Source organism: Eptatretus burgeri, chromosome 6 (assembly GCF_056783735.1).
Source record: "Eptatretus burgeri isolate ZD-2024b chromosome 6, Ebu_testis_v1, whole genome shotgun sequence".
NCBI lineage: Eukaryota > Metazoa > Chordata > Myxini > Myxiniformes > Myxinidae > Eptatretus > Eptatretus burgeri.
The window spans coordinates 74650388-74665290 of NC_140966.1; the positions used below are offsets into that span (position 1 = coordinate 74650388).

General features: G+C 41.7%; 1 protein-coding gene across 2 annotated transcripts in view; it reads right to left on the reverse strand.

Moving 5' to 3' along the window:
* CMAS (cytidine monophosphate N-acetylneuraminic acid synthetase) overlaps positions 1 to 13711 on the reverse strand; it is a 42261-nt gene extending 28550 nt beyond the window's left edge. Inside the window, exons 1-2 of one of the 2 annotated variants that reach the window (XM_085885680.1) lie at positions 13575 to 13711; positions 1879 to 2043 (exon numbers count right to left, since the gene is read on the reverse strand). In XM_085885680.1, the coding sequence (XP_085741806.1) occupies positions 1879 to 2036 (158 nt within the window). In that variant the 5' untranslated portion in view covers positions 2037 to 2043; positions 13575 to 13711. Of the gene's footprint in view, positions 1 to 1878; positions 2044 to 10596; positions 10621 to 13574 lie in introns of those variants that run through there. The other variant, XM_085885681.1, reaches the window with a different exon arrangement.
* Between the last annotated feature and the right edge of the window lie 1192 nt (positions 13712 to 14903).

A 14903-nucleotide genomic window follows, 5' to 3' on the forward strand; every position in this document is an offset into this window, starting at 1 on the left:
TTCATCGTCATTCGTGACCAGTCCAATTAAGGTCGTGTCGTCTGCAAATTTTACAAGGAAGTTGTTTTCGCAACTTGCAGCACAATCATAAGTAAAAAGTGAACACAGCAGAAGACTTAAAACACAACATTGAGGAGCCCCCGTGTTCAAGACAAGCGACGAGGACAACGCCTGCCAATTTTCACCAGCTGTGGCCTGTCACTTAAAAAGTCTAAAATCCAGTGACAAATAAAATGACAGTCTGATGTCTCAAAGTTTCACAAATAATTTAGAGAGAATAATGGTATTAAAAGCAGAACTTTAGTAAAAAAAAAACAAAAAAAACATCCTAACATAGGTATTGCGCTTATCCAGAGGTCGTAAAACGGTGCAGAGGGCTAATGAGACAGCATCAACAGAACGGTTTGACCGATAGGCAAACTGAAACGGGTCTCGAGTTTCAGGAATGAAGGCTTGATGTGAGACATTGTATTTACATATTGCGTGCCATCGTGGTTGTTGTCTTATTGCGTTTACATCGTGCCATAGAAATACATAGGGATATGAGGTGGATAAAAATGTCCACATCATATAGCCATAAATTTAGCAATGCCTATTCTTGGTTTTCAGCCCTTCTGGTCATCGTGCCCTCGAATGCTTGGAAAAACTAAATATGGTGAGCACAGCATCTGGTTGCAGTAAATTTCTCGGTTTAAGCGCCAACTCCTCGTATTTTTAAGTGTCTTTCAAAGCGATCGGGCTCAAAACGCTCCGAGGAAAGAAGCCTCGTATCAAGTCTCCGAGGAACTTGAGCGAGTCACAAGTTCTGCAACCATTTCAAACACCAATCTGACTGATGAAGCGGCAAAGAATAGAAACGGATGTTTTCCATTTTGATTCTCCTCCGATCATCCAGGTCATAATAACAGCCAAACGCAATTGCACTGCGGCATATCACTTGAATACAATGGATACCCAATAGGCTACTGATCTTTATCACGAAGAAATATTCCAGGCTTCCACGATGCACAGGACAGATATCAGCAAAAGCGGCGCCTGATAATGTTGCGACCCAGCAAGTCCGAGCTAATTACCCAAAGTTATCATATTGATTCACTTATCTTTACAAGTCCCATAAAATGTTTCAAACTTATACAGTACAAGTTTTATAAGTTTGGAAACATGGATGCTTAAATTAAAACCTTTCTAAAATACTTAGTGTTCCTAAAATTGTAAAAAAAAAAAATATATATATATATATATATATATATATATATATATATATATATATATATATATATATATAAAAACACGATTATTGAAAGTGAAGGATCGTGATCACAAGTTGCACTTGAAAACAAAATGACACGATGAGATGTTCAACTTGGTCCCTCTTTGCCCTATCGTTCCGATTCTGATACACAACACTCTGTTACAGAGCGTCGGTGCTACTGAAGCAATTTCTTAGCAAGGGGTATCCTGGGTGCTTGCCATTGGCTTCCCAACAGTAGTTGTGAAAGGAGTTTGTAATTTATTCAGCGTGCCAGCGGAGGCTCACCTACTCTTTGCGAAGGACACTGTGGACTCACCAACTAATGTCCACAGACAGGACACACACACACACACACACACACACACACACACACACACACACACACACACACACACACACACACACACACACACACACACACACACACACACACACACACACACTGATGAATCACCCTTCTTGTTTAAACATTGGAATGACAGTTTATAGCTGGGTCGAGTTACGACTCAAGGCGAGACAGCGAGAGTGCATATCTCGCAGCCATCATGACAACCTCGTCCGACCACAGGGTTTTTCTTAGCCAACTGAACCTTAACGATCCATTTTTAAAAGGCAAGCTCGCTGACCTGTCAAACACTTCGGAGTCTATGGCAGCTCTGATCACCCAACCAATGAGTGGTACTCCTGCCAGAAGTTTGATGTTTTTCAGCGGTATGCCCTTGCTCCCTCCTCGTGCTAACACCAATGCCGCCAGGTGGCCCGTCTTCTTTCCACAAGAGTCCATTGTTCAGCTGCAACACAAATACCGTCTCTCGGATAAAGTACACAAAAATGCATGAGTAGTACAAAAATGTTATCATAATCACCGAGGTATGCGAGCAAAATGCAGTTTGCTTTTCAACAACTCTGCAAGTTGGAGAGCGTCACTGAATGCACAACTATTAGGTTGTACGGAACACGGAGCTTGTACGCTATTGGAAAACCATTAGTCACTTGTAATTATCGAGATATCTTGAAGCTCACAGGTATGACAGTAGCTCAATGTCTCTCAATGGTGCTCTGCCTGAAGGAAGGGTCAATGCTGCCATAACAGACGTGTGGCAGAGACTACATCGGGTAGTTTCCCTTTGCCTTCGTAGTCGTAGTCAGGGGCAGGAATTCACAATTCGTTCAGCATGCCGGCGACAACTTGCATACTCCTTACGAAAGACGCCGTGAGATTTTTGAGGTCCACCAACTAATGCTCGCTGATGGGACAGCCAGCTTAACATACATCTGAGGGATGACGTGCTTTGCAATGGCTGCGAAGTAATAATATTACACTATCGTCAAGTTTAGAATCTAACTCAGACAAGACAGATTCTGAGGTAAGTGTGCTACCTCAACATCATCATGTCAGGCCAATTAGCTCAATAGACACCATCAAAACAGATAAGCTGGTGGAAATGGCACCTCATAAAACCATCTTGGCCATATCTGCACGACCTAAGGACATTAATCGAGCCTCGATTCAATGCCAGTGATCCTATGGTCAAGCTAAAACTCATTTTGCTGATGTCGTACACAACTCAACGTCAAGAACAACGTAACAATTTAATTGTGGAAATTCCACAAATTGTGAAGGTGACAGAAGGGAGATTCCTCCTGATGGAGGACATCTCAAGACAGGAGGCGGAATCCCAAGGACTGTCACTCTCCCCTTGGTGGCAAGTTTGTGGCTCTATTTTGTACAAACTTAGAGCTAGCCTTGCTCTTCCTACCCTCTCCTACCTCTGCCCTCACATAGCCATCCTGGGATCACATACAGTGGGGAGAACAAGTATTTGATACACTGCCGATTTTGCAGGTTTTCCCACTTACAAAGCACGTAGAGATCTGTAATTTTTATCACAGGTACACTTCAACTGTGAAAGATGGAATCTAAAACAAAAATCCTGAAAATCACATTGTATGATTTTTAAGTAATTAATTTGCATTTTATTGCAGGAAATAAGTATTTGATCACCGACCAACCAGTAAGATTTCCAGCTCTCACAGACCTGTGAGTTTTGTCTTGAAGAAGCACTCCCATTCTCCACTCATTACCTGTATTAACTGCACATGTTTGAACTCGTTATCTGCATAAAAGACAGCTGTGCACACTCAATCAATCAGACTCCAACCTCTCCACAATGGGCAAGACCAGAGAGCTGTCTAAGGACATCAGGGACAAAATTGTACTCTCACAAGGCTGGGATGGGCTACAGGACAATAGGCAAGCAGCTTGGTGAGATGGCACCAACTGATGGTGCAATTATTAGAAAATGGAAGAAGTGCAAGATAAGTCAATCTCCCTCGGTCTGGGGCTCCATGCAAGATCTCACCTCATGGACCCTCAATGATCATGAGAAAGGTGAGGGATCAGCCCAGAACTACACGGCAGGACCTGGTCAATGACCTGAAGAGAGCTGGGACCACAGTATCAAAGAAAACCATAAGTAACACACTACGCCGTCATGGATTAAAATCCTGCAGCGCACGCAAGGTCCCTCTGCTCAAGCCAGCGCATGTCCAGGCCCATCTGAAGTTTGCCAATGACCATCTGGATGATCCAGAGGAGGAATGGGAGAAGGTCATGTGGTCTGATGAGACCAGAATAGAGCTTTTTGGTTCAAACTCCACTCACCATGTTTGGAGGAAGAAGAAGGATGAGTACAACCCCAAGAACACCATCCCAACCGTGAAGCATGGAGATGGAAAAATCATGCTTTGGGGATGCTTTTCTGCAAAGGGGACAGGATGACAGCACCATATTGAGGGGAGGATGGATGGGGCCATGTATCGCGAGATCTTGGCCAACAACCTCCTTCCCTCAACAAGAGCATTGAAGATGGGGCGTGGCTGGGTCTTCCAGCATGACAACGACCCGAAACACACAGCCAGGGCAACTAAGGAGTGGCTCCGTAAGAAGCATCTCAAGGTCCTGGAGTGGCCGAGCCAGTCACCTGATCTGAACCCAATAGAAAATCATTGGAGGGAGCTGAAAGTCTGTGTTGCCCAGCGACAGCCCCGAAACCTGAAGGATCTGGAGAAGATCTGTTTGGAGGAGTGGGCCAAAATCGCTGCTGCAGTCTGTGCAATCCTGGTTAAGAACTACAGGAAACATCTGATCTCTGTAATTGCAAACAAAGGTTTCTGTACCAAATATTAAGTTCTGTATTTCTGATGTATCATGCAATAAAATGCAAATTAATTATTTTTAAATCATACAATGTGATTTTCAGGATTTTTCTTTTCGATTCCATCTTTCACAGTTGAAGTGTACCTTTGATAAAAATTACAGACCTCTATGTTCTTTGTAAGTGGGAAAACCTGCAAAATCGGCAGTGTATCAAACACTTGTTCTCCCTACTGTACATAGTTCAAGAACCCAGCACATTCACACCCTCCCAAAATCCAAGCTAACTGCCCACCTGCATTCATTAATCTCCTTAATCTCCCGATTGTGGAATCGCTTTGCTGTATCCATAGTCTCGTCCGTCCTCCTCCATCACGACGTCATGTGCTCACCCATGCACATCCACAATCTCGACACACACTGATGCTCTCCCATTATGTTTTTGTTCTGGGCCATTGTTACTTGTGTTGTTCATCCTTTCCTTCTTTTGTATATCCAACACCCCAACTCCCCCCCCCCAAACAGCCCCTCCAACCCACTGCTGGGTTGTAAAGTTGCTGGCCTTTGTCATTTCGCTCCTCCGTGAGCTGAAAATAAATGCCTGGTCAACAGAGATCAATGCTACTGGATTGTACAGGAACTGGAATTTCCAGAAACTGGTTTAACCAGGAGGTTGTGTGAAAAAACTCCTGTTTAACCCACATCGGCATTCGTACGTCAGAAAAATTAAAGCCCTTCGTGCCTCACTCAATATCCACAGTGGTTTCAAAAAATAATAATAATAATAATTAATAAACCCCTTTCTTTTTAGATCAGGCTGGCTTCCATTTATATTTTTAAACAACATCAATTGTAGGCCGGATCCATCTTATAGTCAGTCTTCTAGTCTTATAGTCAAAAAACAAAACAAAATAGTTGTCACTGAAACCAGATCATTGTATAACAGCAGTACACAGTGCCTTCAGAAAGTATTCACATCTTGTTGTGTTACAGCCTGAATTTAAAATGGATTGATTATTTTTGTCACCGATCTACACAAGATACCCCATAATGACAAAGTGAAAACATGTTTAGAATTTTTTTTTTTTAGCACCTGAGTCAATACTTTGGAGAAGCACCTTTGGCAGGATTACAGCTTTAAGACTTCTTGGGTGTGTCTATCAGCTTTGCATGTCTGGATTTGGGGATTTTCTCACATTCTTCCTTGCAGATTTGCTCAAGCTCTGTCAAGTTGGATGAGGAGTGTCGGTGAACAGCAATCGTCAAGTCTTTCCACAGATTCTCAATGGGATTCGAGTCTGGGCTTTGGCTGGGACACTCAAGGACTTTCACGTTCTTGATCTGAAACCATTCCAGTGTTGCTTTGGCTGTATGATTGGGGTCATTGTCCTGTTGGAACGTAAATCTTCACTATCGTCTCAGGTCTTTTGCACTTTGAAGCAGGTTATGCTCAAGGATTTACCTGTATTTGTCTCCATTCATTGTTCCCTCTATCGTTAAAAGTCTCTCAGTCCCTTCTACTGAAAAGCATCCCTGGAGCATGATGCTGCCACCACCATGCTTCACTGTAGGGATGGTGTTAGATGGGTGATGAATTGTGCTCAGTTTCTGCCAGACGTAGCGCTTTGAATTCAGACAAAAAGTTCAATTTTCATCTCATCAGACCACAGAACCTTTTGGCTCATGCTCTCAGAGTCTTTCACGTGCCTTTTTGAAAACTCCAGGTGTGCTGTCATGTGCCTTTTTCTCAGCAGTCGCTTCTTTCTGGCCACTCTCCCGAACAGCCTAGATTTGTGAAGTGCTTCGGAGACTGCCCTTCCGGCAGATTCACTCATCTCAGCCAAGGAACTCTGTAATTCTGTCACAGTGGTTATTTGGTTCCCGATCACCTCCCTGACCAATGTCCTTCTTGCTCAGTTGCTCAGTTTGGTCAGACGGCCAGTTCTATGAAGAGTCTCGGTCATTCCATATTCTTTCCATTTCCCAACGATGGAGCTCAATGTGCTCTTGTGAACTTTCAACACTCTAGAAATTGTTTTATACCCTTCCCCAGACCTATGCCTCCTCACAATTCTATCTTGGTGTTGTATGGACAGTTCCTTGGACTCCATGGTGGAGTTTCTGCTCTGACATGCACTGTAAACTGTGGGACCTTATATACAAAGGTGTGTTTCTTTCTAAATCATGTCCAATCAATTGCATTGGCCACAGGTGGACTCCAATTAAGTTTTTGAGACATCTCGAGATGAGCAAAGGAAAATGGATGCACCTGAGCTCAATTTGGAGTGTCATAGCAAAGGCGTTGAATACTTATTGATTCAAGACATTTCAGCTTTTAATTTTTAAGTCTTAAAAAAAATTTTTCCCCCATGTTATCATTGTGGTATTTTGTGTAGATCGGTGACAATTTTTTTCTTAATTTAATCCATTTCAATATTCAGGCTGAAACAACAAAATGTGACAAAAGTCGAGGGGAGTGAATACTTTCTGAAGGAAATATTGTATGTATGTAAACACACGCCTGGTGTTGGCTTAATGATGAGGGTGGTGGGCTTGGGATGTTAGATTCCAAGTTCAAATCATGATGAGCTGTTGAATTAATACCAGGTGGGGTTGATGAGTGCCAGCTCAAAAATGCCAGTGCAAAATGAGTGCCAGCTTGCTGGAATCCTGTGTCGGAGTGGCAACCCATCCAGGATTGTGCCCAATAGCCACGGAGACTGCCAAGGCAGCACCAACGCTCTGTACAGAGTATGGTCCCAATGGATATATATATATATATATATATATATATATATATATATATATATATATATATATATATATATTACTGAAATGTGTGGAGTGTGATGAGTGTTCCCCTGATCTCCAATGGACGTAAAGTCCTGTGCAAGCGTACACCAAAGCATCACCTCCGACCCGGAAGCTTCAGCCTGGCAACTGTCAAAAAGAAAGATTTTATGGTCAACATTGGTTAAACATCAAACGGAGCCACCTGTGCGGATTTCAGGCTTATTTACCCTCCTCTGGATGGCGTACCGTATGACCATCTACCACATTCCTCATTACTTGGCAAAAAATGTTTTTGCCAAGTATGTTGGTCTATAGCGTTTGTCTATCTGCTTGTTTGTCACACAATTTTTGGCAACAGTTTTCAAGCAATTGTTCTGAATTTTTTTGTGTGCGTGTCAGTGACCGCCCAAGGACAGCGATACTTGATTTTGGTGAAGATCTGAATCTGAATCCGGATCTGGATCTGAGAATTTTTTAAAAGTGATTCTTCATCATTGATAGATGGGGCCAAAAACTATGTATAACATGATACATCTCGAAAAGTTGTGGACGAGTTGTGACAAAACGAGGTGGAAGAATTGGTTCGGCGACAAGAACAAGTCGATTTGATTGTGGTTGAGGTCCGGATTCAGATATGACCTACGAGTGAGATACAAAATTTAAACCGTTCAGCCTGGTGGAGGTATGCGCTCTACCGAGTAGCGTTCCGTTTCGCCGTGTCACTGAGCGATTTTAAAATTTCAATTTCAATCATACCTACTTGCTGTCATGGTGAGCATCAGCCACGTATTGTGTATTTTATATGGTATGTGATTCTGTGAGACCTTAATAGCAAAGAAAGTTTACAATGGATGATTGTCTGCTTTTGCAAAAAAAAAAAAATAATAATAATAATAATAAAATCAGGTTGTGGATTTATCTGCTTTTGACACCAAAAATTTTAAAGGATCAAATTATCATCTTTTTATTAAATCTAGATTTGTAAAATTATGGCCTTCTGTTACTTAACTTACATCAATTTAGGATTAAAAAATGTTTATTTACCAAAAATAGAAAAAAATGATTTATTGGGTTTTGCATATGATATGCAAAACTACATCTACATATCGATCCATAATAATAATAATGTGTGTGTGTGTGTGTGTGTGTGTGTGTGTGTGTGTGTGTGTGTGTGTGTGTGTGTGTGTGTGTGTGTGTGTGTGTGTGTGTGTGTGTGTGTGTGTGTGTGTCCTCCATAACTCCAAAGCAATGAAACCTAGCAGCCTGAAACTTTGCATGCACACCAAGGGAACTCCAAGGAAGTGCATGACTGAAAATTGGGGGTTTGGGTCAATTAAAACACTCCTTTTGAAGATAATTAACCGCATTATTTAATTATATCCTCTATCAGGCGCATCCTCGGACACCTCGCTCTCGATGGGGTCTTAAGGCACATCCTTGGTTATCTCACTGGGACTTCACTCGCCATTTTGTTCGGCCTGCTCAACAACACGAGTTGAAACAGACCGCAGCGGTTTATCAACGATAAAGCGCTCAAAATGTTTTTTTTCCCCCCACTTTCCTCACCGATATCATCGAATGCCTCATCTGCATACTGTACCTATGAATCGCTGTATATATAGTTTTTAAATTACGAGCTTGGAGCAATTTCGTGCATTATAAGATGCGATTTTCCATGATCTCCTCTCACGGACCAAACTCAAGTACATAATTGAAATATAATTCGAGTTTGGAGGATCGGATCACGTGGACTAAATAACTAAATCTGGAGTGAAATCTGAAAACGTTATTAAATCGGCGATGTTTAGTTTTTTGCGGGTATGTGCCATTACCAAACAGTTTTAAGGTGGCCATTTTGAATTCATGCAGGATAATTGACAAACCTTGCTTTACTGTCACTGGGCATTCCAAGAAAGAATAATCACCCCAAAATAAAAAGTGCCCACAAGTGTTTGAGGAGTTGCAATGGAAATGTATACAAAGATGGCCTTCAATCCAGATTTTGGTCGCAATTTTGGATTTTTGTTTATAAAATGTTAACCATCAATTTTTCAGCTTGGCAGACAGTAAAATTGGATTCATCCACCACAAATCCTTTGGAAAAAAAAAAGTATCTGCTAAATGTTACTCAAAATGCCTGAGGGTGTCACCATTCCTGAAAATATGATGACACCACACCACAAAGCTCACAAGCATGTTGGTGAATGGAAGTGCTGCACCGATCACAAAACAAGGAAGGTAACAACCAACCACAATGGGAGGATTTTTGAATATGCAAGTCATGGTACAGATGGGAGGTTGGATGGAGAGAACCCCAAAGTAATAATAAGGGATATTTGGAGAGGTGAACATGCACAAAAATATCTTCACCATCCTACCTGTCTATCTACCTATCACTCACTCCCTCAAGGGTAAAGTATATGTTTTTATCATTATGATGCAAGTAAAAGAACCTGAAATGGCACACACAAAGACATTCAATTAAATTATTTTATTTCTATTTTTAATATCTTTGAAAGAAATTGATAGCAGGTGGCAAAGTTGGTTTCATTCAACGATGGATCGAGTATATCTGTTTGAGAGCTTTATGGGAGGAAGCAGAGCAGACAGGTGGGAGAAGACCAGGTCTATTCAATATCGGTTCGCTGCAGTCAGGACAGAGACCCCAGAGGATTGGAGGCCAGTATATGTAACTCTTATTTAAGGGTTTAAAGGAAGTGGAGAACTCCACACCTATTAGCTAAATATCTTCTTCTTCTTCCAATAAAGTGCAGAGGACCTCCAAGGAGTATCCTTTGCACTTTATTGGTCATGAACATTGGTAGTGGCTCGTTGGAAGCGCAGTGGCGGATCAACACATGGGCACGCAGGCAAGATGGGCCCCACGCAGAAGCAGCGTGAGGGCCATGCAACTGCATGGGGACCCACACCACTGATCATGCTTCACAATCTTTCGAGATGGCCCCCGAGGGGGGAGGTCTCACTTTTGCCGGCAAAACATATCACCTTGTGAGTGGTGATAAACAGAACGCAAAGGGAATGGTCTATCTCAAGGAAAGAAAGAACTGCCACGTAATGAATAGATTAAAAAAAAAAAAATCGGTTTCCCCGGATGATTAACTAGACCGGATGATTACAAAATTAGGGGGTGACATAAGGATAGTAGAGAAAGCAAGTGGAATAATAACTATGTTTAATTTTTACAAATTAAACAATAAATCACAATAAAATGTGTACAATTCCTAATGTTGACACATAGCAATATTGTTTAACAAATCCACACTAAAATAAAATGATACGATCACAAAACACCCCCCCCACCCCCACCAATTCATAAATGACTAACCCATGCGCACGGCGGAATGTTGTAGTTTTTAAAGTCAGAGCACCTCACCTGTCCCGAGGATCAAACGAAACTACCCCAGGTTGTGCTGAAAAGAGAAAAAATCTCAACAAAGGCGAAAAGGGTGAAAAATCACTTTTGATTTGTTACACAAGTGGCAGAACCAGACGAGAGGAATTTGACTGCGCGCAGTCGATAGGTATGCCTTCGCTCTCCCGCACAAACACTTGAATATTGACATATTTAACCTTTATCATATCTGGCCCAAAATCTAATCAGTTAATTGCCCTGTCCAACTTTACCTTTTGTACAAAGTTTCATGAAATTCTGTCCAATATTTCTTGAGTTAGGGTGTAAACAGTAAAATTTCTGAGTTTGACCTTGACCTTTATCACATCTGGCCCAAAATATAATCACTTAATTGCCCTGTCTTAGTTTACCTTTTTACCAAGTTTGATGAAATTCTACAATTTACAACTTGAGTTGTTGCGAAAACGAAAATCCGGAAGGACGAATGGACAGACAACCCGGAAACATAATGCCTCCGGCACCCTTGGTGCGGAGGCATAAAAATAGTCTTCAGTCTCAAACAAGTGCATAAGGTGTGTCCAATTACCCAGCAGCTTGCTATCGCTTACCAAGCCAGCCGTTCCTTATCAGTTTCAAATGGAATGCTTTCTGGAGTACTTAAGCCGCTTGGTGAGCACTCTTCAAGAAACTTTCGCTCTTCCACGAGCCTCGTCGATGTATTCCAAAAAAAAAAAGTGGAAAATAAAAACTTGGTAACCGAACACACGCCTACAACTACAGGTGTGGTGCATTACCAATCAGCTTGTGGAGCACTCGCCAAGTGGCGCAAGCATTCCAACGAAGCAGTTAAGGAATGGATGGCTTGGCAAGCGATAGCAAGCTGCTTGGTAATGGAACACCTAAACAAGGCATTTAATTTTTCCCAAGGGAGGTTGGGGGGGGGGGGCAGTAGAGCATGGGAATTCCTCCAGATTTTTTGCAGTCAAGTCCAAAGCAACATCGGCCTGGGAAGAGTACAGTGGACACCGATTATGGAGGGATCGCATGAGCAATCATTTATATAAATATAAAATATATATATATATATATATATATATATATATATATATATATATATATATATATATATATATATATATATATATATATATATATATATATATATACATATACAGTGGGGAGAACAAGTATTTGATACACTGCCGATTTTGCAGATTTTCCCACTTACAAAGCACGTAGAGGTCTGTAATTTTTATCATCGGTACACTTCAACTGTGAAAGACGGAATCTAAAACAAAAATCCTGAAAATCACATTGTATGATTTTTAAATAATTAATTTGCATTTTATTGCATGAAATAAGTATTTGATACATCAGAAAAACAGAACTTAATATTTGGTACAGAAACCTTTGTTTGCAATTACAGAGATCAGACGTTTCCTATAGTTCTTAACCAGGTTTGCACAGACTGCAGCAGGGATTTTGGCCCACTCCTCCATACAGATCTTCTCCAGATCCTTCACGTCTTGGGGCTGTCGCTGGGCAACACAGACTTTCAGCTCCGTCCAAAAATTTTCTCTTGGGTTCAGGTCTGGAGACTGGCTCGGCCACTCCAGGACCTTGAGATGCTTCTTACGGAGCCAGTCCTTAGTTGCCCTGGCTGTGTTTCGGGTCGTCATGCTGGAAGACCCAGCCACACCCCATCTTCAATGCTCTTGTTGAGGGAAGAGGTTGTTGGCCAAGATCTCGCGATACATGACCCCATCCATCCTTCCCTCAATACGGTGCAGTCGTCCTGTCCCCTTTGCAGAAAAGCATCCCCAAAGAATGATGTTTTCCACCTCCATGCTTCACGGTTGGGATGGTGTTCTTGGGGTTGTACTCATCCTTCTTCTTCCTCCAAACACGGCAAGTGGAGTTTAAACCAAAAAGCTCTATTTTGGTCTCATCAGACCACATGACCTTCTCCCATTCCTCCTCTGGATCATCCAGATGGTCATTGGCAAACTTCAGACAGGCCTGGACATGCGCTGGCTTGAGCAGAGGGACCTTGCGTGCACTGCAGGATTTTAATCCATGACGGCGTAGTGTGTTACTTATGGTTTTCTTTGATACTGTGATCCCAGCTCTCTTCAGGTCATTGACCAGGTCCTGCCATGTAGTTCTGGGCTGATCCCTCACCTCTCATGATCATTGAGGCTCCACGAGGTGAGATCTTGCATGGAGCCCCAGACCGAGGGAGATTGACTGTTATCTTGAACTTCTTCCATTTTCTAATAATTGCGCCAACAGTTGTTGCCTTCTCACCAAGCTGCTTGCCTATTGTCCTGTAGCCCATCCCAGCCTTGTGCAAGGCTACAATTTTGTCCCTGATGTCCTTACACAGCTCTCTGGTCTTGCCCATTTTGGAGAGGTTGGAGTCTGATTGATTGAGTGTGGACAGCTGTGTTTTATGCAGAGAACGAGTTCAAACAGGTGCAGTTAATACAGGTAATGAGTGGAGAATGGGAGGGCTTCTTAAAGACAAAACTAACAGGTCTGTGAGAGCCGGAATTCTCACTGGTTGGTCGGTGATCAAATACTTATTTCATGCAATAAAATGCAAATTAATTATTTAAAAATCATACAATGTGATTTTCAGGATTTTTGTTTTAGACTCCATCTTTCACAGTTGAAGTGTACCTATGATAAAAATTACAGACCTACGTGCTTTGTTAGTGGGAAAACCTGCAAAATCAGCAGTGTATCAAATACTTGTTCTTCCCACTGTGTATATATATATATATATGTATATGTATATGTATATGTAATCGGGGGAATGGACACGAGCGGGTGGGTGTGGACATGCGCACAGTCAGGATGCACCGACAAACTGCCTTCCTCCTATAAACATCACGTTGTGTGCGATAACAGGTCGGAATGCCGCGCACACTCACTCTCGTTGCATTGTACAAGGTAAATACACGTTTACAGGTAAATATTTGAATAAGAATCCTTACCTGGGCGTTCGGACAGAGCACGAAGCGACGATCGTTTCGTCAATCCCACTTCGTTCATTCAACTTCCCCAAGTCGCTCCGCCCCCGGAAGTGACGTCGAACGCCGACTCACACAGGTTTCTAAAAGGAGGTGATTGTAGGAAAATGACATGTCCAAGTGTGAGAGACGGACGGCTCGGATTGTTAACAATATGGACTCCAATTATTATTAAACTGATATATCCTTGATAAAATAAGATTAACAAATCTTCCTTTCGTACATAAAGGAAATGTACTTTGGTTACACAATGTCCACACAAAGCGTCGATCCACACTCGACGTGTGTACGTTGTATATGCTGAGGTAACGGGCTTTGCGCGGGAAAAGCTTCACGTAATTTCCACAGTTTAAAGAAAATTGTCTTTGTTCAAATGTTCCTGTTGCTCTCTCTGGTATTTGTTTGTTTGGTTGGTTTTTTTCTGGTTGTTCATGTACATCTGCCCAAACTTGACCGTTTCTTTGGTGGCGGTAAAGTTGTTGGGATATTCAAAAACTGCAACAACAACAACAACAACATTTCCCACTAGAAATTCCTGAAACAACCTTTGCGCACGTGACGGCACCTGATGTGGCAGAAAATGGCGGAAACGAAAAAAAAAAATGCACCGAAATCTGGAATTGCGCCAAATGGAACACTTGTTTATGCTGCAGGTGGAGTCAGTCAGGTGGAGTCAGTCAGGTGCAGATCCCGCCACGCACTACTTTCTTGGGAGCTCGGGGTCAAATGGTGTTCGATTCCACAAACGACAGCCAAACAAACTAAAATACACATCTAATATAAATACATTTACACAAGATTACAGAGGAAACTGTATGTAAATATATGTAAATATATGTAAATATATATATATATATATATATATATATATATATATATATATATATTTCTATGTCTATATTTATTTATATATTTATATATTTATTTATATATTTATATATTTATATATTTATAGATTCAAGTGTACGTGGCAGAATACAAGTGATTACCTGATTGCCGCCACAAGGTGGGGGTGTTACTTTCGCGGAGGGAGCAGATGGAGTTGTGACTTTCCTGGAGAGCGTGACTGGAACACACTGAGTCCCATCCTGGGATTCCCTTCTTTTTGCATCGAAGCACATCAGGAACATCCTTCAGGTGTTGTTGCAAACGGTACATGCTGCACTCGACTCGATTCAGCAAATAATTATTCACATCGAAAATCCACCTGATGTTGTGTAAACTGCCATTACGTCTTTTTATAATGTTAATAATTATTATTGTGGTGAATTGAAGGTCGTGACGTGTGATCAC